This window comes from Leucopleurus acutus (genome assembly GCF_964270905.1).
Source record: "Leucopleurus acutus genome assembly, chromosome: 7".
Taxonomy (NCBI): domain Eukaryota; kingdom Metazoa; phylum Chordata; class Mammalia; order Artiodactyla; family Delphinidae; genus Leucopleurus; species Leucopleurus acutus.
The window spans coordinates 21,929,097-21,953,324 of record NC_139150.1 but is presented as its reverse complement, the minus strand read 5'-3'; the positions used below and the strand labels follow the sequence as shown (position 1 = coordinate 21,953,324).

The following is a 24,228-nucleotide window of genomic DNA, read 5'->3' as shown; positions in this document are numbered from 1 at the left end:
ATAATCAGGAAGTATTCATAATACATTAAGTGAAAAACAAAATCAACAAAAACCACACGTTTGGGTCTTCCCTGGTGGCTCAGCGGTTAAGAATCCGCCTGCCAATGCAGGCTACACGGGTTCGAGCCTTGCTCCAGGAAGATCCCACCTGCCGCGGAGCAACTAAGCCTGTGTGCCACAACTACTGAGCCTGTGCTCTAGAACCGGTGAGCCGCAACTACTGAGCCCACATGCCACAACTACTGAAGCCCACACGCCTAGAGCCTGTGCTCCGCAACAAAGGCAAGCCACAGCAATGAGAAGCCCGCGCACCGCAATGAAGAGTAGCAATCACTCTCTGCGACTAGAGAAAGCCCTCGTGCGGCAACGAAGACCCAACGCAGCCAAAAATAAACAATAAAATAAAATAAATTAATTAAAAAAAAACAAAAACCACGTTTTACATATAGTAATGATGCCAGTTTTGTGAAACAAACTAATGTCCACTATAAAAAAAAATGCAGCACAAGAGAAACAATGGTTACAGTTGAACGGCGAGACGGGAGTGAGGGGGGCTGAATTTAATTTTCTTCCGTATGTTCTGCAAAGATGTCAGGGCCTGCGATTTTACCCTTCTTACTTTACTGACCCTGATGCGTCAGCCGCTAGGATTCCCGTCACACCGTCACAGGCTAACGCAGAAACCTGTTTCTGTTGCATGGAAACTCCATCGACCGTCCTCACCTACCCGAGAATAACTCCCTCGCAGGGCTTCGAAGCCTTCACACGTGGCCCCTTATTTCTGCCACTCGCTCCACACCTTGCTCCATCCACACGCAGTCACAGTTCCGAGTCTCCAGGAGAGCGTCTTCTCCTTTTCCATCCCCCACACCCACTCCTGCTCCTCCTAGAAGCTTCGATGTGCAGGTGGGCGCCCTGTGTGGGCCCCGCGACGCGGCTCGGGGCCCGGGGTAGACGCAGGCGCCCTCCCTGCTTAGAGCGCAGAGTTAGGTGTCCGTCAGCTCGGGACCCCAAGGTTTCGCTTACCTGTTGCGTCTGCCACTGAGGGGAGCGGCTGCCGGGCGAGGCCGGGAGCGGCCGGCGGGCGGCGGGGCAGGCGCAGCGGCTTCCCCGCCCCGGGGCGGCGCTGGGCCTCGGGGCATCGCGTCTCCGCCCGCCCACCGGCTCGCTCACTCGCTCGGAGCTCAGGCCGCCGCCATGTCTTCCGGGGCCAGCGTAAGCGCCCTGCAGCGCCTGGTGGAGCAGCTCAAGCTGGAGGCCGGCGTGGAGAGAATCAAGGTGAGGCCCGCGCCGGCGTCTGGCCTCGGGGAGCGGAGACCGCCCGGCCGTCCGCGGGCCTGGGAGGAGGAGGCCGCGCCCGGGCGGACAGCTGCGGGGCCGGCCTGAGCGCGAGCCGGGTGGCCGGACGCGGTGGGCGGCCCTGAGGACGGCGCCCGACCAGGCTCGCGGCTCGGCCTCGGGCGGTGGGAGTCCGCGCAGGGCCGGGCCCGGACCCCGGCGCCCGGGAGAAACGCACCTGTCCCCGCGAGGGCGGTCCGGGACCGAGAGCCCCGGCGCGGTCACGTTTCAGTGATGGGGACAATGACTCGGGGTGCCCGACGGACGCGAGGACACCAGGAATGCGGGCGACGTGCTGGTGGCCCCCCCGGGCTTGGCTGGTGCGGGAGGATGGGGTCCAGAGCTGCGGAGGATACTGAATGGATGGGCCTCGGTTATGGGTTGATAGGATGAGGGGGGAGGAGGGCGCTGCTCGGGTTTCTGGCCTGGTGACAGGATGGATGGCGTTGCCAATCTCTACGGTAAGGAGGAGAGATGATGCGTAAGTTTCGGATACGTGGACTTTGAGGGGATGCCCGGGAGGTGTTTGGCTACCTGGGCCGAAGCTCTGAGAACGAGGCTGAGAGAACGTATAGGAGTGAAAGCTGTAGGAAGTGACCAGAGCGTGGAACCCAGGGACCCGCCGAAAGAGATGCCCGCGAGAAGGGAAGCAAGGGAAAGCAAGGGTGCTGAAGCGAGGAAGGAGGGGTTTTCACAATTCTGAGGCTTAGTCAACGTGTCCAGTGTTCAGTCAGTTGATTAAAAAGCATCTGATGTGTAATTGTGTTTACCAACTAGTATATAGCATTATTTGTAGAATGTGTGTGTGAATGAATGGACACTGCTGCGATAGTCTGTGGACCTCAGTAGTGCCTTTTCTTTGTACCAGGCCCTATTCTAGGTACTGAGAATACGTCATTCTAGTGGGGAAGATAAACAATAACAACACTAACCAATAAATAAAATAATTTCAGAGAGTAATTGATGTAATTGATTCTAAAACAAGGTAGAGAGAGAGCTGTGGAATGCAGAAGAGGTTTAATTTGTAATAGGATAGAAAGACTTTTTTGAAAAAAAAAATCTGGTTTTAAAGAGGAAACCTTTTTTTTTTTTTTAATTTAGGAAATGAAAAGTTGTATTTTGAGGTTGAGAGTAAGGAACACACTGTATTTTTAGGTCGAGGGGGAGAAACAAATGGAGAAGGAGAACTGGAGGTAGAGACAGGTAGTCTGTCTAAGGGGGTCTGGGGTTGGAGGGGCACCTTCTGAGGCAGGAAGAAAGGAGGAAGGATATGTGTTAACATAGATGTTTCCAGATAAGTAAGGCCTTAATACCTTGTATGATGACAATTGTCTTTGTGAAATAGGAGGCCAAGTTTTCTTTTAAGGCAGAAAAAAGGGAACTTACGGTGTCACAAGCGCTGAGGATGAGGGAGAGAGTGCTGTTGGGAATGGGAGAGGACCCCCTAGCAGGCACAATCATAGACACTTTGTGATTCTGAAGACCCAGCTACTGTGAGATTGATTGTCCTACTTTTTTTTTTTTTTTTTTTGTCTCCAGCAGTATTTGGCTGCCCAGGAATCTGAGTGCCCAAGGTGAACGGTAGTTGATCCAAGTAGTGGGTTAGCGGGGGAGTTTTGCCAGAAAGATAGAAATGGGAGTGGAGAGCAAGGAATTTGAGCGTCTGGCCGGAAAGAGGCTGAACCCAGGCTGAATGGAGAAGGAACAGAGCCAGCCTCCCTGTGATGGGCCAGACAAAAAAGGAAGAGATGTTCCCCCTGAGGTCAAAGAGCAGGTGTAGTGAGGAGAAAGGAAGCAGCACCCTGGATGGGCAGGAGAGATTGTGATCGGAAGGCAGGATGTTGGAGTGTGAAATTACAGATGTGGAGCAGTTACAGGTATTGGCTGTAACTACTGCTGTTGAGGAGAAGGTTGTTTGAAGAGAGGAGCTCAGGGAAATGAAACTAGGGCTGTTGGAAATGTTTAAGATGATGTGGGGACCTGAAGTGGAAAGAAAAACTGTGAGCCAGACGCCTGCCTACCCTGTGCAGTAGCTGGGGAAGGTATTCTTATCTACATTTAAAAAGTAGTTACAGGTGGTGAAACTGAGACACAGAGAAGTCAAGTGAATAGCTCAAAGTCACACAGATAATAAGCTTATTTGCAGGGTGTCCTCATGGGAGTATGGTTTGGGGTGCTTGGCAGGGCTTTTCTCAGGCAGCACCTTAGGGAGTCACAACCTTCCAGGGTCTGGTTTTTGACCCTGGTTTGACCCTTCCAGGGCTCAGTGACGGATGGAAGTTCTCAGCACACCCAGAGACGTCTTCTCTTTCACAGACTTGCTAACTGGTAAATAAACCGGAATACCAGTTTCTTAGCATATGATGGAGGGCACCCCTTCCCAGTGCTTCAGTGCTCAGTATCCTTCCAAGGACCCCTTCTTTGCTTTGGAGAAGTCTCTCAGAAGTTGATGGGTCAGCCTGGGCTCAAACCAAGGAAAGTTATATGATTTGGGTAGGGATTATCCCACCTCCATTGGGAGGATACAACTTCTAAGGGTGTGGGCTTGTATTCTCCCAGGCCAGAGTTTTTCCCTTCAAAGTGCTAGAGAAATGCCAACCACTTTACTCTTCTCTCATTTGCTTTGCATATCCCTCACCTTAACTTTTTGACATGTTCTTTAGGCTAGGGTGCAGTTAGTCCCATTTCTCTGGGAGTCCTGGGAGACAGTCTCTTTCCACCCATCATGTGTGGAGTTCACTTGTTCCCTCTGAAGCTGAGATAATAAGTATGAGCATAATTGGTTCCAAATTTCTTTTGAATTAATAACATATATATATAATCAGTAATTCCAATTATAATTAACATGAAAATGTCAGAACTTCTGTTGAGGGAAAGGCAAGCTTAAACATTAGTTTGGCAACATTATATTACATGTTTATATGATATAAACTGTTACTACATTAATGAAACTAAAATTCCTAAAGTATTCTAGAAACTAGATAGTAACTGACACCTAAGGAATCGATTTTTTCAGTTATTTGGAAGCTTGGAAAATTAACACACATTAGTAGTAATACTTGAACCGCAATCGGAACATTTTTGTACAATATGGGTGAGATTTTATACAAAACACTTTTTCAGTACAAGAAAAATGGAAAGCAAGGAAAGCCTCCAAGTACAAATATCCATCAAATGGAGGCTAAGAAGAAAGGTAGAATAATATAGTGTTAATACTGCCTAATACACTTCCTCAAAACTTAGTGGTTTAAAACAACCTTTATAAACTCGCAATTCTTGGATCAACAGTTTAAGCTGTGCTCAGCTGTATAGTTCTGTTGGTCTTTGCTGGGCTCTCTGTGCATCTGCCATCAAATGGAGGGTTGGCTGATGGCTGGATGATCTAGGATGGCCTCACTCATATGTCTGGAGGTTAGTAGGCAGGTAGCTGGGGTTTGGCTGACTGGTTCTCCTCCACAAGACCTCCAGTAGACTAGCTTGGGCTCATTTGATGGTGGTCTTACGGTTGCAACCATAGTAAGAGAAGTAGCTGCAAAGGCTTTTGAGGCCTAAGCTTGGAACTTGCCCATTATTTCTGCCATTGTCCTGGTCAAAGTAAGTTTCAAGGCCAGCCCAGATTCAAGGGGTGGATAAAGACTTTACTTCTTGGTGGTAGGAGCTGCAAAATATTGTGACTGTTTCTGCAGTCTGCCACAAATGATTGCTAACTAGTGTCAACACTATTCTAAGTGTTTTACTTGCATTAACTCATTTAATTATTACATCAACTCAGGAAGGTAGGCACTGTTACTAAATACGTTTCACAGATGAGAAAACAGGTACTGAGAAGTTAAGTAACTTGTCCAGAGACTGCACTCTTAACCAATAAGCTGTTCTGCTTCAAAAACACGATGGAGGGCTTCCCTGGTGGCGCAGTGGTTGAGAGTCCGCCTGCCGATGCAGGGGACGCGGGTTCGTGCCCCGGTCCGGGAGGATCCCATGTGCCGCGGAGCGGCTGGGCCCGTGAGCCATGGCCGCTGAGCCTGCACGTGCAGAGCCTGTGCTCCGCAATGGGAGAGGCCACAGCAGTGAGAGGCCCGTGTACCGCAAAAAAAAAAAAAAAACCCCAAAACAAGACAAACATGATGGAGGGACCTCATCACTTGTTTTGAGCAGACCAGATAAGGCTCCATCCAGCCTTGTAAACATTAAAATAGTCTGTTCACATGGCAGACCTGGATATATCAATGCATGCTTTATAAGTGAAAATTTGTAAAGGGCACACTAGGATAAGCTATTTCTTTCAAATTCAGTCTCAAAACTAGGATTCTAAATGGATGAAAGATACGGCTTTATCCTTCCTTTGTTGAGTAAGCCATTAAACCAAAAATACCCTAAATCAAGGTTATAGAAATTGTAACCTTTCCTCTTTGGAGTTCAATTATTAGAACTTTCAGCAAAAAAGACTCTTGGAGGTTGCACAAAGTATGACCTTTGTCAGGTTGTATGATCATTTTTCAGAGTCTCAAGTGACTGCTGGATGGATCTGGCTGTGAGCAGCGTGTCAAGCTCTTGTCCCTTTGTTTCAGGTCTCTCAGGCGGCAGCAGAGCTTCAACAGTACTGCATGCAGAATGCCTGTAAGGACGCCCTGCTGGTAGGTGTTCCAGCCGGAAGCAACCCCTTTCGGGAGCACAGATCCTGTGCTTTACTCTGAAGACTGGTGAGTAATGATACACCAGGCCGTCTTGGGGCCATAGCATTATCATGGGGCTTCCCAAAGGACTTGGGCAACTGAGTTTTAAATATCTACCGTTCTTGGGGGAATTAAAATAAACCCAGCAAAATGCACAACTTTCCCTGAAGGATGACTCTAATCTGCTGCTTGTGGAATATATCTAATTAGAAGAGTCTCAATGCTCTTTGCACTAACTCATGAGATGCTAATATCCTTGTGTACTTGAGCTTTTGAACTGAGCTGGCCAATAATAATTTCTTGACCTCAATACCATCTTCTCTGTCCTTACACCATCCTGGAGTGTGATTTGTTGCTTGGTGCTATCAACTGACTTGTTACTCTTGGGACTAAGGACTCTCCAGAGGAGACTTGGTCCCATCACCAGCTGTGATTTCTTTCCTAGAAGCTTTCAGAATGTATTTCTGTGTCTTAATGGAGGAAGAAATGGAGTAACTGGGGAAAGTGTGAGTAGGGTTAAAAGAACCTTAAAAATTTATTCTTGAAATGAAAACACCTCTTTGGTGGCCTATAATAAATTTCCTGGATTCTAGTGTGTTGTATGGGGTCTCATTCACATTTTCACTGTTGTTTTTGGAGGCGGGGGGAGCAGGGCAGGGCATAAATTGTTAGAGTCTTTTGGGGCCAATATATTTCAAATTACATGTTCTAAGGGGTGTTTATACAGGAAGTAATCATCTTAGGTCTTTTTTCATATACTTGAAAAGGAAATTATTCACATTAACAAGAAGGAAGTAATCATACTATCAGGTACTATTGTACCTTTTAATGGAAAATGTTCATATTTATGGTATTAAAATAATAGTCTTCTGCTGGCATAGCATTTTTCTTTTTACAGAGCACTTTCATGGGTCCTACTTATTCAATGGTTGTAGTTTGGATTTTCTGGTATTAACATGTTACTTTCTTCTTTGAGAACCCTAAAGTGACCTATGAAATGATGACTAGTTAATTTTTTTTTTTTTTTCGGTACGCGGGCCTCTCACTGTTGTGGCCTCTCTCGTTGCGGAGCTCAGGCTCCGGGCGCGCAGGCTCAGCGGCCATGGCTCATGGGCCCAGCCGCTCCGCGGCATGTGGGATCTTCCCGGACCGGGGCACGAACCCGCGTCCCCTGCATCGGCAGGCGGACTCTCAACCACTGCGCCACCAGGGAAGCCCGATGACTAGTTAATTTTATGTATAACTTTTACTAAGTGAAAGCCTACCAAATTCTCTTTCCAGTAGGGAAGAAGTCCGCTGAGGAATGCTTTCAAGCACCAAGTGATGAATGACTGCCTCCAAATCTCAAGAACGCACTTCTCCAGCCAAATGACTTTTAGGTATTTCACAGGACCTTTCCTGTGGCCTGGTCCTTTAGCCAAAATTCTATGGAAATTTATGAGTTTCTACTCAAGGAAACTGGGTGAAGGAGTAGGTTTTAAAAAATAATGGCCTGGTTCTTTGTTGAAGTGCTTTATACTTAAACAAAAACCTTACCACCAAATATACCAAAATACACCTCTTTCATTAAGTGAATTACTAACGTTTCTATACCTGGATGTTACATATGTTTTATTTACTAGATGTTTACATTTTTGGAAGGAAAACAGTATTGTTTGTTAAAAAAATTAAATATTTGTAATTTGTTGTTCCCGACTAAGATTTTTATACCATAACAAAATTTGTTCTTTTCTCATGAATTTATAATTTCTAAATGAAGACAAGCAAGTATAAAATTGGGGAAGAATGGGCTTTATTATTCAAATGATGTCTTGATTTTTCTAAATGAGAAGATTGTTTTATTTTTAACACTAAATATGGGAGCTGTTTCTTAGCGAATTTGTTTGAAAGGATTAATGTTGTATTGTGTATTAGATTGCCCCATCCTGTATATGAAGCAGATTTGATCTTTGTCTTCTTAAGTTTCTCTATTTTATAATGGTGGTTTTACTTAAAAAAAAAACTAAATTATTTCATGTCTTTAAATCAATGTTTAAATGTCATCTACAGAATATTGCAAATGATTAAAAAAAAAAGTGATGGGAAAATATTACAACCTAAATGAATTCTCAATGTCACAACTGTTTTACTTTGATGATGTGCCTTTGATTTAATTTGGGACACTTAAAAGAATACTTTATATGTGTTTGTTATAATCTTTGAAGAGCTTGGAAATAAAATTTCTGCTTAATTTCTGCTAATGACAGCAACATTTTGTGTCTGATTTTGTTTTAAGGCTTCATAGATTTTGTTTGCTTGTGAGATTGAGTGCTGGTAGTGGGAGGTGAAATTTTTGTTTACAAGCCCTCACAGAATTTTGTGAAAAATAGATATATGTATAACATGCAGAAATATCTCAATTACTGGCAACATTTGCTCTTTGAAATAGCTATGTATAAATCCATAAATAAATAAATGAGAATATATTTGAACATAAGTAGTGTTATAGTAGAGAATGTAGAAGTCATAAGATGGAACTTCTTTTACTTCCGGCCACTAAACTTCCAAATCTAAGTGATCTGAATCCCTTCCATTTGGTCAAAATTCAGGTGTCGTTTTTCTAACCCTCTTATTCTGTGGATCCGTTTCACCTCTGAAATGTCACACCATCAGTTAGCCCTTTTCTCCTTTATCTTCAACTTCTCTACTGCGTCCTTTTATCAGCATTTAAACATGTTCCATTCTCCATCTTAACAACAAAAAGCATTAAAAAAAAATTTCCATTAAAAAATAAATTTTCGGGACTTCCCTGGTGGTCCAGTGGTTAAGACTCCATGTTCCCAATGTAGGGGGCCCGGGTTCGATCCCTGGTCAGGGATCCCGCATGCTGCAACTAAGAGCCTGCATGCCACAACTAAAAGATTCCTGCATGCCGCAGCTAAAAGATCCCGCATGCCGCGACGAAGATCCCGCGTTGCCGCGACGAGGATCCCGCGTGCCGCAACTAAAATAAAACGAAAAACAAAAACAAAAAACAAATTTTCAGCTATAAAAGATGAGTATATCTTAGAAATCTAATGTTCAGCACAGTGCCTGTAGTTAACACTGCTGTACTGGATACTTTAAAATTTGGTAAGAGGGTAGATTTTATGTTAATTGTTCTTATGACAAAAAATAATAAGGCAGGAGGAAACTTGGAGGTGATGGGTAAGTTTATGGCATAGATTATGTTAGTGGTTTCATAGGTGTATGTATACGTATCTCCAAATTCATTAAGTTGTATACGTTAATTATGTAGAGCTTTTTATGTGTCAAAAAAAATCTCTTGATTTCACTTTCCATTTGGCAAAAACTTGGTAAGATAGTGCAAGAAAACTATAGATATCTCACTTATGAGTATAGATACGTCTTAAATATAAGCAAGTCAAGTTCTGTAGTTTATCAAGAGAAGATACAGCCTTACAAAGCTAATTCAACGTAAGCAAATCTATCAATGTCATTCATTACATGAAGGGTTTAAAGGAGAGAATGTTTACATCATTTCATTTTTTCATCTTACTGCATTAGCTAAGACTTCCAAAGTAGTGCTGAATAATAGTGGTGATAAAAAGTATTTTGTTTGTTCCTAATATGCTGAATGCTTCCACATTTCACCATGTAATGAAATTTGCTGTTGATTTTAGTAAACTGTCTTTATCATCTTTAATTTCCTTCTCTTATTTCACTAATTCACTTAGTTTTTATTCAGAACAGCTATTGGATTTCATCAAATGACTTGCTGGCATAAACATTTAAGAAGAAATAATATCTGTATTTATGGATTATATAATTTTACACTTTGAAAACTCAGTTTAGTAAAAGAAATACTTGAATTTGTAATATTACAATTTGGGAGGCTGGCTGGATACAAAGTATATATAGAAAAATAAAAAGCATTTTCTACACTGACAATAGCTAGTTAAAAATGGAAATGGGCACAACTTTGTAAATCAACTATAATTTTAAAAAATAGAAATGGAAACTATCCCATTTCTACTTTAATGACAAAACTATAAAAAATACTTGAAAATACATTTAACAAAAGTGCAAGAATCATAAAAGATTTTACTGATGTTTATAGAACAGGGTCCAAATAAATTTCAGGATATTAGGACAATTTCATTAAAATGCAATCTTACTAAAATTTCTATAAATTTAGTGGAATTCCTATTTTATTTTTTAAGGGAAACTGGTTAAAATATCTAGAAGTTTATATGGAAAATCAAGTGTCCAAGAATAGCTTTTAAAACTGTGCATGTGGACTTCCCTGGTGGTGCAGTGGTTAAGAATCTGCCTGTCAATGCAGGGGACACAGGTTTGAGCCCTGGTCTAGGAAGATCCCACATGCCACAGAACAACTAGGCCCATGCGCCACAACTACTGAGCCTGCGCTCTGGAGCCCGTGAGCCACAACTACTGAGCCCATGCACCACAACTACTGAAGCCAGCGGGCCTAGAGCCTGTGCTCTGCAACAAGAGAAGCCACCGCAATGAGAAGTACATGCACCACAGTGAAGAGTAGCCCCCGTTTGCTGCAGCTAGAGAAAGTCTGCATGCAGCAATGAAGACCCAATACAGCCAAAAATAAAAAATAAATAAATTAAAACAAAACAAAATCGTGCATGTGTGTGTATGAAACGTGGGAGGGTGAAACTTGCCTTACCAGATACTAACTTACTTTGAAGCTGCTGAATCAGAACAATATGACTTAAAAAAACAAAATATTCAAAACAAAAAATTCAAAATAATACTATTGTAGTATAGGACTAGACAAATAGATGATTGGATGGATCATAATAGTTCGGAAATAGACCTGACTTTTTTTTCTATTCAGTGGAAAGTATAGTTAATTTAACAAATAGTGCTGGCATTATTGGCTATGCATTTGGAAGGAAATAAAATTGGCCCTGTATTATACTATGCAAAAAAAATTCCATAGGTTAAAGAAAGGTGATAAAAAAGCATTAGAAGAAGAGTTAGGAGAATAGTTGTGTAACTTCAGGGTAAAATGGGCTTCGTAAGCAAGGCAGGAAACCCAGAAATCAAAAAAGAGAAGATATGTATACTTGATGATCAAATTAAATTTAAATAAATAAGCAATTTAAATACATAATTAAGTATGGAATTTAAAATTCTTGTACGGTAAAACTGATAAACCAAATAAAAAAGCAAAAGACAGAAAACGTATTTTTTTCAGCTTTCATTTTGGATTGCTACGGTTTGCACTCCCCATCCCCTCCAACCTAGGCTACTCCATTTATTAAAATTGTTGGATACTTTGCTTTAGGGCAGGCTTGTTATTTGGGGAGAATAACTGGGCTCTTACTGTGAGAGGCAAGGCGTGCGACACCCTGGTGTTGATCCCCAGTTGTACGCTGAGTCTCACTGACGAGGGAAGGAGTATCTTATGTCCACCCACAACTGGAAGGGACAGCTGATGTTCTGATGAGTCCTACAGTGTTTGGGCTGGGCCTAGGAACTTGGGGGTAAGGCCACTCAAAAGCCCTCAAAGGTGAGCATCACAGCTACCAGTCGTAGATCTAAGGGCAAGTAACTCCCCTTAGAACATGAAAAACCTCATGGGGAAACGCTCTCAGATAATCGAAGTTTCCATGGCAAGAGCCAACCTGGGAAGCTGGGCCTATTCTAAATAATTCCATGTGATATGGTGTTTGGGAGAGGATCTTGGAGGCTGGACTGACAATTCTGACCCCCTAACAAGGACCTATCCAAACCCTTCAGGCTTCTCCTATGGACCAACCCAATCGGTCATGTGACAGTCGCTCCCTGGGAGTGCTCTGCTGAAGCAGAACTCATTTACTTTATCCTCTGTTCCCAGGCTACCAACACAAGACTTGCCTCCCAGTAATACCTCTGATGGGCAACAGCACTAGAGGCTGCTCCAGACCCAGGCAGAATCAATGTGTCCTTAAACACCGAGCATCGTTGAGAAATACAGGCAGGAGGACTCAGACGCTTTCACTCTATTTGGTGAGGAAGCAGGGGTGTGGGTGTTGATAGCTTGGCCTAAGCTTGCCCCAGTCTAGGGCCTATAAAGAAACTCCTCTCCTCTGCAAGCTGATTAAAGATGGGATCAAGGGACTTCCCTGGTCGTGCAGTGGTTAAGAATCTGCCTGCCAATGCAGGGGACACGGGTTCCACCCCTGGTCCAGGAAGATCCCACATGCTGCGGAGCAACTAAGCCTGTGTGCCACAACCACTGGGCCTGAGTGCCACAACTACTGAAGCCTGCGTGCCTAGAGCCCATGCTCCACAACAAAAGAAGACACCGCAATGAGAAGCCTGCACACCACAACAAAGAATAGCCCCTGCTCACTGCAACTAGAGAAAGCCCAGGTGCAGCAATGAAGACCCCATGCAGCCAAAAATAAATAAAATAAGTAAGTAAATAAATTTTTTAAAAAAGTTTTTTTTTTCTAAAAAGATGGGATCAAGGAGATCCGCAAACTGGTAAGACAGCCTTACCTTAGTTTAAGAGAAATCCTGCCAAAACTTTAAGAAAGCACAACAGAAATTCCAATAAAATTTCCAGAAATAGTTTCTCTTTGAAGTCTCCACCCTCCAAACACCCAAGCAAAACCAAACATCCTATAAATAAAAGTGTAATAAAAGAGTAAGAGAGTTGGTTTAAAGTCAAGTTAAGCCAGTTTCAAAAAGGAGGACGTGATTAACAGTATCAAACACTGAAGAGAAATTAAGTGAGGTGATGTCTGAATGTCCTTTGGGTCTAAAAAGGTAGAGGTCAATTTTGGTAGTAACAGGGTGATAATTTCAGAAGCCAGGAGAGAGAGAGAATGCTTGTGGTCTTCAAACATTTTTGCAAAAAGGATGTCCCAAATCCATGTACCTCCATTTTAGAGTTGACATGTAAAAGTTTCATCAGAACTTTGAATAGTTGCAAAGAATAAAATTTTATTAGAAATATTGACATTTTAAAATAAAATTATTACATCTTTCTTTTAAATGTATTCAATGGAATACAAATACTATAGTAATTAGAAACCTACAATCATCCATGTAAAAATATACCAACTCTCCTCCCCAAATGTTGTACCAACAATACAGGAAAGCGTTCTTTCTTCCATATGCTGACACTGGAATTCTCAAAAATTTTGCTGATCTGATACGTGAAAAAGCAGTAATTTATTGTTTTAATTTGCATTTGCCTAATAAATAATGAAGATGCATATTGTTTCAAATGTTTATTGGCTATTTTTGTTTCTTCTGTGAAATAGCTATTCATATATTTTGCCCATTTTTCTATTAGGTTGTCTTTTTTCCTATCAATTTGTAGGAATTCTTTGTATATTAGGAATGTGCGCCCTTTTTCTGTCATGTGGGTTGCAAATATTTTCTCTCAGTGGTTTGTTTGAAAATTTTGTTTACGAAGACAGCGTTTAAATTGGAAGTTCTTTAACTTCAATTTTGCCCTAGGTTTTAACTTTCTTGGTGGTGGAGGGTTGACTGTGGTGATCTTCACTTCTGGACTCAAGAGGGTCAGACTGAGATGGAGGCTCATTTCAAAGGCTTTTTGCTGGAGGAAAGGTGGAGGCAGCAGGCCCTTCAGGAGACAACAAACAACCCTTTGATATACATCGGCAAGGTTTTCTATATCTCTTAAAAAAAAAAGGCTTTTCATGTTTCAGTGAATCTGGGAGCTATTTGGATCTTATAACAATATTATGTTAATTAGAATACTTACAAAGATATAAACTATAAGGCAAGATATATATTATGAAAATTTAATGTAGAAACACCGAGAACATCGAAGAACAAGTGCATTTTCGTTGATTTATGAGCAAACCTAAATCATTTTATTACTAGTTTATCATAAAAAAGAATGAAATGTGGCATGAAGCACTATCGTTTCTTTCAAAAAAACCTCAGACGAGTTTGTCCATCACGTCTACCAGGGACTTTTTCATACACTAGACGTCGTTTTTTGAATGGTGGTAGTTGTGAGCACGTGAAATCTGTTAAAAGGAGAAAAAGGAAAACCATTTTATTGCTGATAATAATACATATAAGTATTTTTTTTCCAGCTGTTCAAGTGGATCCTGTCTCTTCATCATCTATTTACAAAGTGTTAAAATTTCCAAACTGAGATAAAATAATTATTAAAAATTACATTTTTTAGCATATATGTGCTTGTTCTTAAAGGCCCAATACTGATTAGTGTTAGATACATGTATTTGTATTTGTATGCTCATGCCTTGTACAAACAATTAAATCTCCCTGGATTTAAGACTCTTGCTTTTAAGTTTTCCTTCATTAAGCCTGTTTCTTAATGCATATCTGTAATGTTGTGAAATTTATCCTGAGCTCTGATATATGATAGGTAGTGATCATGTATAGACTCATCTTTTATGATTGTATTTTATATGACACATTAGCCTGAAATATTCTAGATTTGGATACTTATGGATATTGATTCATTAAATCAATAAAAAGGGAGGCTAGGGCTTCCCTGGTGGCGCAGTGGTTGAGAGTCCGCCTGCCGATGCACGGGACACGGGTTCGTGCCCCGGTCCGGGAAGATCCCACATGCTGCGGAGCGGCTGGGCCCGTGAGTCATGGCCGCTGAGGCTGCGCTTCCGGAGCCTGTGCTCCGCAACGGGAGAGGCCACAACAGTGAGAGGCCCGTGTACCGCCAAAAAAAAAAAAAAAAAAAAGGGAGGCTAAAATATTTAAAACAGTAGTAATTATTCCTGGCCATATAATCTCAATGGCAAGAGTTGGATGCCTTTATAAGCAAATTCGAAAGGGAATGCAGGGCTCCCCTGGTGGCGCAGTGGTTGAGAGTCCGCCTGCTAATGCAAGGGATGCGGGCTCATGCCCTGGTGCAGGAAGATCTCACATGCCGCGGAGTGGCTGGGCCCGTGAGCCATGGCCGCTGAGCCTGCGCGTCTGGAGCCTGTGCTCCGCAACGGGAGAGGCCCGTGTACCGCAAAAAAAAAAAAAAAAAGATTCTTGTTAACTGTTTGAATTGTTATAAAAATAATTGCAAAGTGGAAAAAAGCAATATTTTTAAACCAACATTATTTATATGATATATGATTTTAAAATATATTTATAACTAAATTAATGAATTAAAATATAGGTAGACATTGACTATTCCATCTATATCCCTAAAACCTTAAATAATAAAATTTATTAAAAAATAATTTCTGAGATCTTCTTATTGAAAAATTGGGTTATCTCATACACTGGGCTGCCCTATGTTAAAAAAATATACAGTAATTCACATGCTTAATTTGTTCCAGGGTGGAAAAAAGATGAAATTTTCATCCAGTTCATTTATGAAGCCAGAATTACCTTCATGTCAGACTGTTACGGAGTACAAATAGAGCACAATAAATTAATTTCATTATGAATGTAGATATGAAAATCAAATAAATATTAGCAACCATATTTAATAGCATATGTTAAAAAATCATTCCTTAAAAGCCAATTAGGGGGATATGGTGATATATGTATATATACAGCTGGTTCACTTTGTTGTACAGCAGAAACTTTAACACATTATAAAGCAATTATACTCCAATAAAGATATTTTTTAAAAAAGCCAATTAGGTTTATCACAGAAATGATAAAAATGATTATTAGTAAACCTGTAAACATTTACATTAATGTCAACAGAGAGAACATGTTTGATTTTCCCCAATAGGGACCAAAAAGAGTTTGAATAAAATTCAGCATCTATTCCTCACAAAAGTTCTTACAAAACTAGGGATAGAATATTTTCCCTTAAAATCAGGAACAAAACAAATTATGACTATTAAATGGGACCAAATCCATGTTTTGTGAGTCTGGGACTTATATAGTTTGAGTGTTCCTCTTTTAATAAAACAAAGAATATAAGATTTTCTGGGCCCCTTTTGGCCTCACAAAATGGCCTGGGCAAAAGAGGAGTTTTTTTTTTTTTTTTTTGCATTACGCAGGCCTCTCACTGTTGTGGCCTCTCCCGCTGCGGAGCACAGCCTGCGGACGCGCAGGCTCAGTGGCCATGGCTCACGAGCCCAGCCGCTCCGCGGCATGTGGGATCTTCCCGGGCCAAGGCACGAACCCGTGTCCCCTGCATCGGCAGGCAGACTCTCAACCACTGCGCCACCAGGGAAGCCCAAAAGAGGAGTTTTGAAGCTTCCAGCTTCTCCTTTCTTTTTGTTTTTTCCCCATCATAGTAAGGCCACCTTTGTATGACCATCAGAACTTAATATTTTGTTCTAAATGCTTAGGCCAAGGCAATAAGAAATAACACAGAAATAAAAGGTATAATTACCAGAAGTGAGAAAATAAAATTGTTTTAAAAAATTGATATGACTAAATGTTCAGAAACATCAATTGTAAAATAGATAGCCTATAGTAGTATCTATTTAATAGGATTGTCAAAATTAAATCCACATAAAGGAAATATAATAAGTTCTTAATAAATGTTAGCTCATTAAATATCCCTGCTTGACAAAGAGGCTACTTTCCTAATTCACTAATTTCTTTATTTAATCTTTGTTAATTTTAGTCTTCTGCTTGACTTAGATTTGTTCCATGTTTTTACTTGTAACTTCTTAAGTTAAATGCTTAGCTCATCTAAAGCTATGAGAATTTGACATATTTTCTTTGCCTTTATTTTCTTAAAAGTCTATAATTAGAATTTTGATTTTTTTTGATGCCAAAGTTATTGAAGATTCTTAAGTGTAGTAATTAAAACAAAAATTTTTTTAACTTGGAGATGAGTCTATCTTTAAAAATTACACTAGAGAGTAGTTTTATCAACTATAGACAGTATTACCTGTTAATGATTTCTTGTCTCCTGAGTTAGATGAAGATACAGAGTGCCTTTTCTGTCCTAAACATTTTCCAGCTCTTTGGTAGAAATAAAGACTGTTGAATTCTTTTTGACTTACATTAGAATCAGAAGCACAAAATAAATCCAAACTGGGGACGGATGGTAATTCTTTCCAGAAAGTCTTTTTAGTCTCAGCATTTGAACTTTCACATATGAGGCCTTCTAACTCATCCGATAGACATTTTTGCTGATTAGTGAATAAATTATCTTTCTGAGAGGACCATTTATCACATGTATTCTGCTCTGCACCATACTGTAAGTTGAATGAGTGATTCTGTTGTTGCCATACATTTCTTTTAAAGTTCCAATGAAGAGGAGATTGAGAACTCTCTAGTGAAAAGACAGGGGCAGACAATTCTTTGTTTGTAGGTCCTTTTGCTTCATGTGTTTCCTTTTTCTGATAATTTATAAAGTTAGGGGTAACTCTCTTCTGAGTGTCAATTGGTGATATCATGGTTTCACAATTCATTGCTGTTAGACCCAAAGAAAAGACATCTGACTCTGAATCATTCTGGTTCAGAAAGGAACTACCAGACACATTCCTTGCTTCTATATTAGTCAGGAAAGAATTATTCTGCATTATGTTAGGGTTACAACTGGACACTTTCCAGTAGCTGGTCTGATTGTAAGAAGTCACAGGTGGTAAAATGCATGGCATTTCTTTTAGTTTCATAAGGGAAGAGTTATAATTTGAAGTGGCGTTTGTGTCTTCGTGCACTGTCTCTCCTAAGTCTGAATATTGGTAATATTCATTATGTTCTTGAATGACAGAATCTGAAGAGCCAGAAGCTGAAGTCTGAGAAGTAAAGGCACTAGTTTGATTCCTATTTTCCTGAGGTGATGAAATTTGAGGTGATTTTGTTACAGAAGGACTAATCTTGAATAAGGAAGTGATGTCACAAAAATGCTAAAAAAATTTTAAAAATTAATTAATATAATAAAAATACAACATAAACATCAGTCAAGTAAATATAAGTGATGACACTTATCTAAATGGAAATAAGAAAAATATAAATAAGTAGTCCGTCCAAAGGTATTATATTGATCCATGTAGTGAGAACATAATTAGGCTCCATTAAAAGAAATACATTGTAATTTGCATCTATTTTCTAATCACTTAAAATAAAATTTTTAGTTACACAATTTACATGAATACCATTTCCTTCATAAAAATTAAAGAAACTTACTGATAAGGCTAAAGTTCTCTTTAGCTACTACTATAAAGAAGGGCTTCAGGATTATTTGGAAGAGATAATGTAAACACATATGAATAGAGTGTGTAATTGAATATCTGTGGGCAGTATAACACTTCAAAATGATTTGAAGTGTGATAAATGATCTGTACAGAATTATCTATATAAGATAGCTTTAAAATATATAATGTGACTGACGACCAATGAGAATTCTGTATGAAATTTAGTTTAAGTAAATCATTTCTTTGCTCTGTGAAGTCCAAAACAAACTTGGATAACTTCATTTTGAAAACCCTTATGGTAAAAATAGATACTCAAATGCAAAGGAAATAAATTCATAGAAGAATATGGATCTCAAATAGCTAACCTTTAACACTTTTTCTGGAACTTCAGGTAGGAGTTCCTGAAGTTGACAAAGAGTTGCTAATAGTATCCAGTTCAGTGAAGGTCCTTTATTTAACATGAGCTGAGCCACCAATGGATTAACACTTGGAAAATCAAGTAAGTACATTTCTTCCTAGAAAAAAGTGTAAGGAATAATCAGCCAGTGTTTTTTTCTTACTCTACTCACTCCAGCAGATTAAAATTTTTGTTGTTGCACCTACCACTCAATTTGAGATGCTTGGGGGAAAATGTATGGCCAGGAGGAAGGAAACTTTTTTGTCAGTAAAGATTCATACACCCAGAATTGGGAAGGATCTTAAAGTTCATTCAGTCTAATCACTCATCCAAAGAGACTCATTACAGTCCATTTCCTTCAAATGACAATCGTTTTATCTAATGACAGCTCTTCTACCTTTCAGGGCAGGGTTCCCCAGCCCCCCGCCCGCACAGCAGGAGGTGGCAGAGGGCGGAGCAAAGCTTCATCTGCCGCTCCCCATCGCTCGCATTACCGCCTGAACCATCCCGCCCCACCCCAGTCCGTGGAAAAACCGTCTTCCACGAAACCGGCCCCTGGTGCCTAAAAGGTTGGGGACTGCTGTTTTAGGGTACTTAGTTATATAGCTCAAGATTTCTTTAGCTCTCCCTTTGTAGACCATATACTATCATGGTTTGGTTAAATGAACCATGTTTATGATATCTAACAGATGTTATAATTTCAGGAAAGGCTTATTGTGAAAAGTACAGGAAGAATTACTATCAACCAGAACTGACCCTGACAGTCTAAAAATACACATTTTCAGAGAGATCTCATAAATGTCTAGAAATGTAGCAGCCATCTTTATTGCCAAATTTCTTTCTTTTTTTTTTCCTGGGTTACACTGGCTTTTTGCACCCTCTTTTAGTTTATCAAACGACAGACACGTGAGTAGATTGGACGTGCCTTTGTAGGAAGGAAATTGCACATACATATATGTCATAATTAATTATACCCATATTGTTGATAGTGTTATGTTCTGTTAGACATGTAAAAGTCCTGTGATTTAATATATATGACTATTTTATTTATTTGTTTTATAATTTTATTTTTTCCGTAGGTAAAATTCAAAAGGCACTAAAAGGTATACAGTGAAAAGTCCCATTCCTACTCCATTACCTCAGTTCTCTCTAGAGATAATTAATTTCTTGGTATCCTTCCAGAGATATTTTATACATTTAAAAACAAATACATATAAATATTAATTTCCCCTTGTTTTACACAAATGGTAGTGTACTGCATGCTCTGCACTGCAACTTTCATGTTTCACTTAATATATTTTGAAGGTCATTCCAAGTTAGTACATAACGATCTTCATCATTCTTTTCTCATGGCTTCAGGATTTGAATATATTGAAAATAAAGGTAACAGAAACACTAGGTTGGTATGAAAGCCTGGAAATATTTATGCTTAAACAAAAGGAATTTCTAAAAATTAACTATTTAATCTTATAAGTATTTCATAACTCTACTTTCAATTATATAATTGAGTTACTGACAAATCACAGAATGATAGAATTTTGCTATTCTCATACCTACTATTCTTGAATGCTGAAATGTAGGAATTAGAAAAATTATTATATTTTTAAAAATATTAGACATTGAAGCCATTAGATCACCTTATAATAAGTTAGATTTGAAAGTTCATTATAAAAGATCCCATTAAAATAGTTCTATGAGGGACTTCCCTGGTAGTGCAGTGGTTAAGAATCTGCCTGCCCTCGAATCAACTTCAGGATTTTAATGTACCTGTTTACCTTTTAACAGGCCAAGAGCTAAGGACGGTTTTTACATTTTTAAATGGTTGGGGGGGGAAAAGACTATTTTGTGACATTTGAAAATTATATTGAAATCAGATTTCAGTGTGACCAAATAAAGGTTCTTGGAAGAATCCGCCTGCCAATGCAGGGGACAGGGGTTCGAGCCCTGGTCCGGGAAGATCCCACATGCCACGGAGCAACTAAGCCTGCGAGCCACAACTACTGAAGCCCGCCTGCCTAGAGTCCATGCTCTGCAACAAAGAGAAGCCACTGCAATGAGAAGCCTGTGTGCCACAACGAAGAGTGGCCCCCGCTTGCCACAACTAGAGAAAGCCCACATGCAGCAACGAAGACCCAACACAGCCAAAAGTAAATAAATTTATAAAAAAACAGTTCTTTGAGATTGAAAAATACTCATAATTCTGGAAAACTGTCTAAATAAATGCTGTGCATTATGGCTATTGTTACATATATTCATGCAAGCATGATAGAACAAGAAAATGCTACCAGAAAAAGAATTCAAGTACATGTATTTATATTTGCTTTGCAAATATCTAATTTATATATTAGGAAATAAACCTTAGATGGTGAGATTTCAAGCCAGGATTTATCCAACCATTCGTGAGGATCCCTCTTCGAGGTCATTAAATTGTGGTCAGCAATTTGTCGAATTAGCAGTGCAGTCTCTTCCACTCCTGGGGCAATTAGAAGCTAAAATATATTTTTTATGTTAGATTATAGGAAATACTAGGAAACAAAATATATCACTCAAAAATTGTTTGCAATTAGGAGAAAAAACCCCCCAGAAGATTCTAATCTTTGTACACTATTTTAGATATAATTTACTAATTTATCTATGTGAAATCCAGGATGTTTTATTTGTGAGGATAAACAATTTACTTTCCTTCTTTAAATATGATATCCTTGTAGTTTCTAATTTTTGGATCTAAATTGTTATTCTTCACTTCCATTTGGCATTTATTAATAAAGTCTTTTAAACGTATTTGGTGTTTTATTTCATCTGTATTAGAAAAAAAGCAATTTGGATGTCACTAGCAATAATTAATATTTTGCTTTTTCTAGGTTAAACTTAACAGTTCTCAAATAAAAATAAGAATTAAACAATAGTGCAAGATTTTTCAAAAACAAAGTTGAAAAATAAGGATATTTACAGATTAATTTGATGCTGTATTCAAAAAGAAGAATATGTTCTGATTTAGAGTATTCTTGGAATTGTTCATCCAATCTTGGCTTATTTGATGGTAAGATACCCCTGACAAAAATGTGTGATGTGTGTGTTAAACTTAACTCTAAAAAGAATTTCTTAATATGTCCTACTTCCTATCTGTCTCTTGTGTTTTCCTCTATGCCCTTCCCTCTTCTGCAATGCCAGCCTTTTCCTTCCCCTTTCATTTCTATTTTTATCTTATTCTTCGTCTTTTGGCTTTGGTTGAAGGAAAGATAGTTCATGGGTTAGCAGTTTAATGTGGATAGAGAACACTGCCCTAAACAATCACATCTTAAAAATATGAATATTCTGTCCTGTAGTGGAAATTTAAGAAACAAAGACTGTACAAACCTCACAAAATAATTATGACATTTTTTTTCTTCCACAAGAATAACAAATACGAAACTGCTAGCATATACCTGGGGGTATATGCATGCTAAAGAAGGATTTTCTTTTTATATGAAATATATAGAGTACACAGAAATACACTGTTTGATTCCAAATTTATTTTATTAAAAGTTTTGGACGTTTTGAGAAGATTTGAGACTTTTATTTAAATATAAATTTTATTTTAAAGAGCATAATTTTATAATGGTAATGAATATTACCTTAACTTAAGGGTAAGGATTCTGGAGCTGATGGCTAGACTTTGGGAGATTCAAGAACCCCTGCTAACATTGTTTTCAAAAATTTGCATATGTGTGTATCTAAGCATTTTTCTGCAAAGAGAATTCATAAGAAATTTATAGAATTTTTTTATATTAAAGTAAAATATGGCATGACACTACTAGCTGTATTTTCTTTTAGTTTAAGAAAATGTACTTAAATTTCTTAATATTCCCTTTATGGCTAGGCTCTCCAGATGCTTGGAAATAAAAAAATAATCCAACCTGATGGATTTTTTTGGCCTAAGAGGCCAAAAGCCATATTACTAAATGTATTCTAAAATAATACGAGTCTAGGGAACCCCCTTTAATGTCATAAGGTCATCAAGTTAGGAGAATGGGAGACTTGAGTATTGGTGATACATTGATACAAGAATTAGAGCAAATTAATCATCTTGTTTCTCAAATTCCATGGAAAAGTGGACATACTTTTAAGATTATCATGTGAACTTGAAAAGCTTTTGGAGTAGTTAGATCCAGGTGGGAACAAACAATCCATTCCATTTCGTTTGGAATGGATTGTGCCTGAGCAGTACCTCCTATTTCATCTCCAAATGCCTTCCTTGGAACATGTCCTCTGTGGATCATGTCACTGTACCTGAATAGGGTAACTTTCTGGTATCAGATACCCCATGTATAGATTTTTAAAATGATTTTCTAAAGCATATTTTGTATATGACTGCTTTCTATTAGCTGAAGAGAAAAGAGGCTGATTAAGTGGTAAAACCTCACTTGAATGAATAAATGAGACAAATTTATATTTATTTAGATAACTTTTCTAAGAATTTTACTTCTATGTTTAACATGCATCACAGGATCAAAATTATCTGGATTCTATTTCAAATAGATCATTTGTTGATTTTCTTAACAGGTTCTGCTTTCACTGAATTCTGTTTAGTAGATGTTTGTTGAATATTTTTACTGTGTACAAAACACTGTGCTAGATGTTATAGCTTTTACAAAGAAAAGGGCCTAGTTCTCACCATCCAGGGTGGAGGATATATGAACAAACACCTCATATTATAATAAAGGTATAAAGCATTATTAGGAGGATGGGAGGAGAGATTCATCTTGAGAGAGTATAACTGGTGCAAATTTTTTAAAGGAGGTGGTATTTGAGCTGGGTAGAAAAAGTCAGAACTATGAAGACTGGCAGTAAGGGGATGGGGAATAGTATTTCTGGGGGAAGACAGGACAGAATCAGATGGCTGAGAGGTGGGGGCATATTCAGGAAAAGGTGAGTAGAATGATGTTAAAGGAAGGATTACTAGGGGTCAAATCATAGAGGAGTTTGAATCCACCTGAGGTTAACTCTATTTTGATGAAGTAGGAAGCTACAGAAGGTCTTTTGAGCACAAAAATTCAATTCAACAACAAATATTTATCAAGAGGCTACTACGTAGACTCTGTGCTTGGTGCTAGGAAGACAAAAATGAAAAGCATGTTCCCTTTCTTTTATGCTTTCAGTCTAGGGAGTGAAATATTCACAGCTGTATTTCAGAAATGTAATTGGTGTCAATATACATGATGCACGGGAGTGGGAAAAGAGTAGAAGTAAAGAGATTAATTAGAAAGTTACCTTAGAATGCCAAGTGAGAGGTGAAGGCCTGAATTTAGGGAAATAGCAATGGGAGTAGAAAAGAGAGGCATACTCTAGAGACACTGCAGAGTTAAAAGGAAGATTTAGCTACTGATTAGATTAGAATAGTGATGCCATAAAGTAGGTGTAAAAAACTAACAGAAACCTTAATTAAAATAGAGTTGGGAGACCAGCAGGAGGAGCTCTCATGCCCTACCATGATAGTACAATTCAATAGGAAGAAAGACTTCCTCTTCTTTCCTAGCAAGAGCTCAGCCAATAAGAGGCTGTCACAACTCAGCCAATGAAACTCTCAACTCCTCCAATGGACTCTTTGTTTACTATATAACCCTCCCAACTTCCTTTTCCCCTCTTTAAAAGATTTCACCTCACCTTATTGTGCCCAGACTTGCATATGGCTTGCCATGGTTGCAGGCCCTGAGTTGCAATTCTTTGTTGATCCCATATAAACCCATTTTTGCTGCAGAAATAA

The 24,228-nt window shown here is 39.2% G+C and overlaps 2 protein-coding genes across 2 annotated transcripts in view; one reads left to right on the top strand and one right to left on the bottom strand.

Moving 5' to 3' along the window:
- The first annotated feature begins 1,194 nt into the window (after nt 1–1,194).
- On the top strand, nt 1,195–8,328 carry LOC309963532 (guanine nucleotide-binding protein G(I)/G(S)/G(O) subunit gamma-10). The gene is made up of 3 exons (XM_082841969.1): nt 1,195–1,278; nt 5,907–6,038; nt 7,296–8,328. Exons 1-2 carry the CDS (start codon nt 1,198–1,200, stop codon nt 6,030–6,032), a joined length of 207 nt encoding a protein of 68 aa, XP_082698095.1. The 5' UTR covers nt 1,195–1,197; the 3' UTR covers nt 6,033–6,038; nt 7,296–8,328.
- Nucleotides 8,329–13,922: 5,594 nt separating this feature from the next.
- Nucleotides 13,923–24,228, bottom strand: part of SHOC1 (shortage in chiasmata 1) — a gene marked incomplete at both ends in the record, with an annotated part of 95,564 nt that continues 85,258 nt past the window's right edge. The window contains 4 exons of the mRNA XM_082843643.1: nt 13,923–14,023; nt 16,837–17,800; nt 18,454–18,603; nt 20,843–20,974. Of these exons, the coding sequence (XP_082699769.1) occupies nt 13,923–14,023; nt 16,837–17,800; nt 18,454–18,603; nt 20,843–20,974 (1,347 nt within the window). The remainder of the gene's footprint in view (nt 14,024–16,836; nt 17,801–18,453; nt 18,604–20,842; nt 20,975–24,228) is intronic.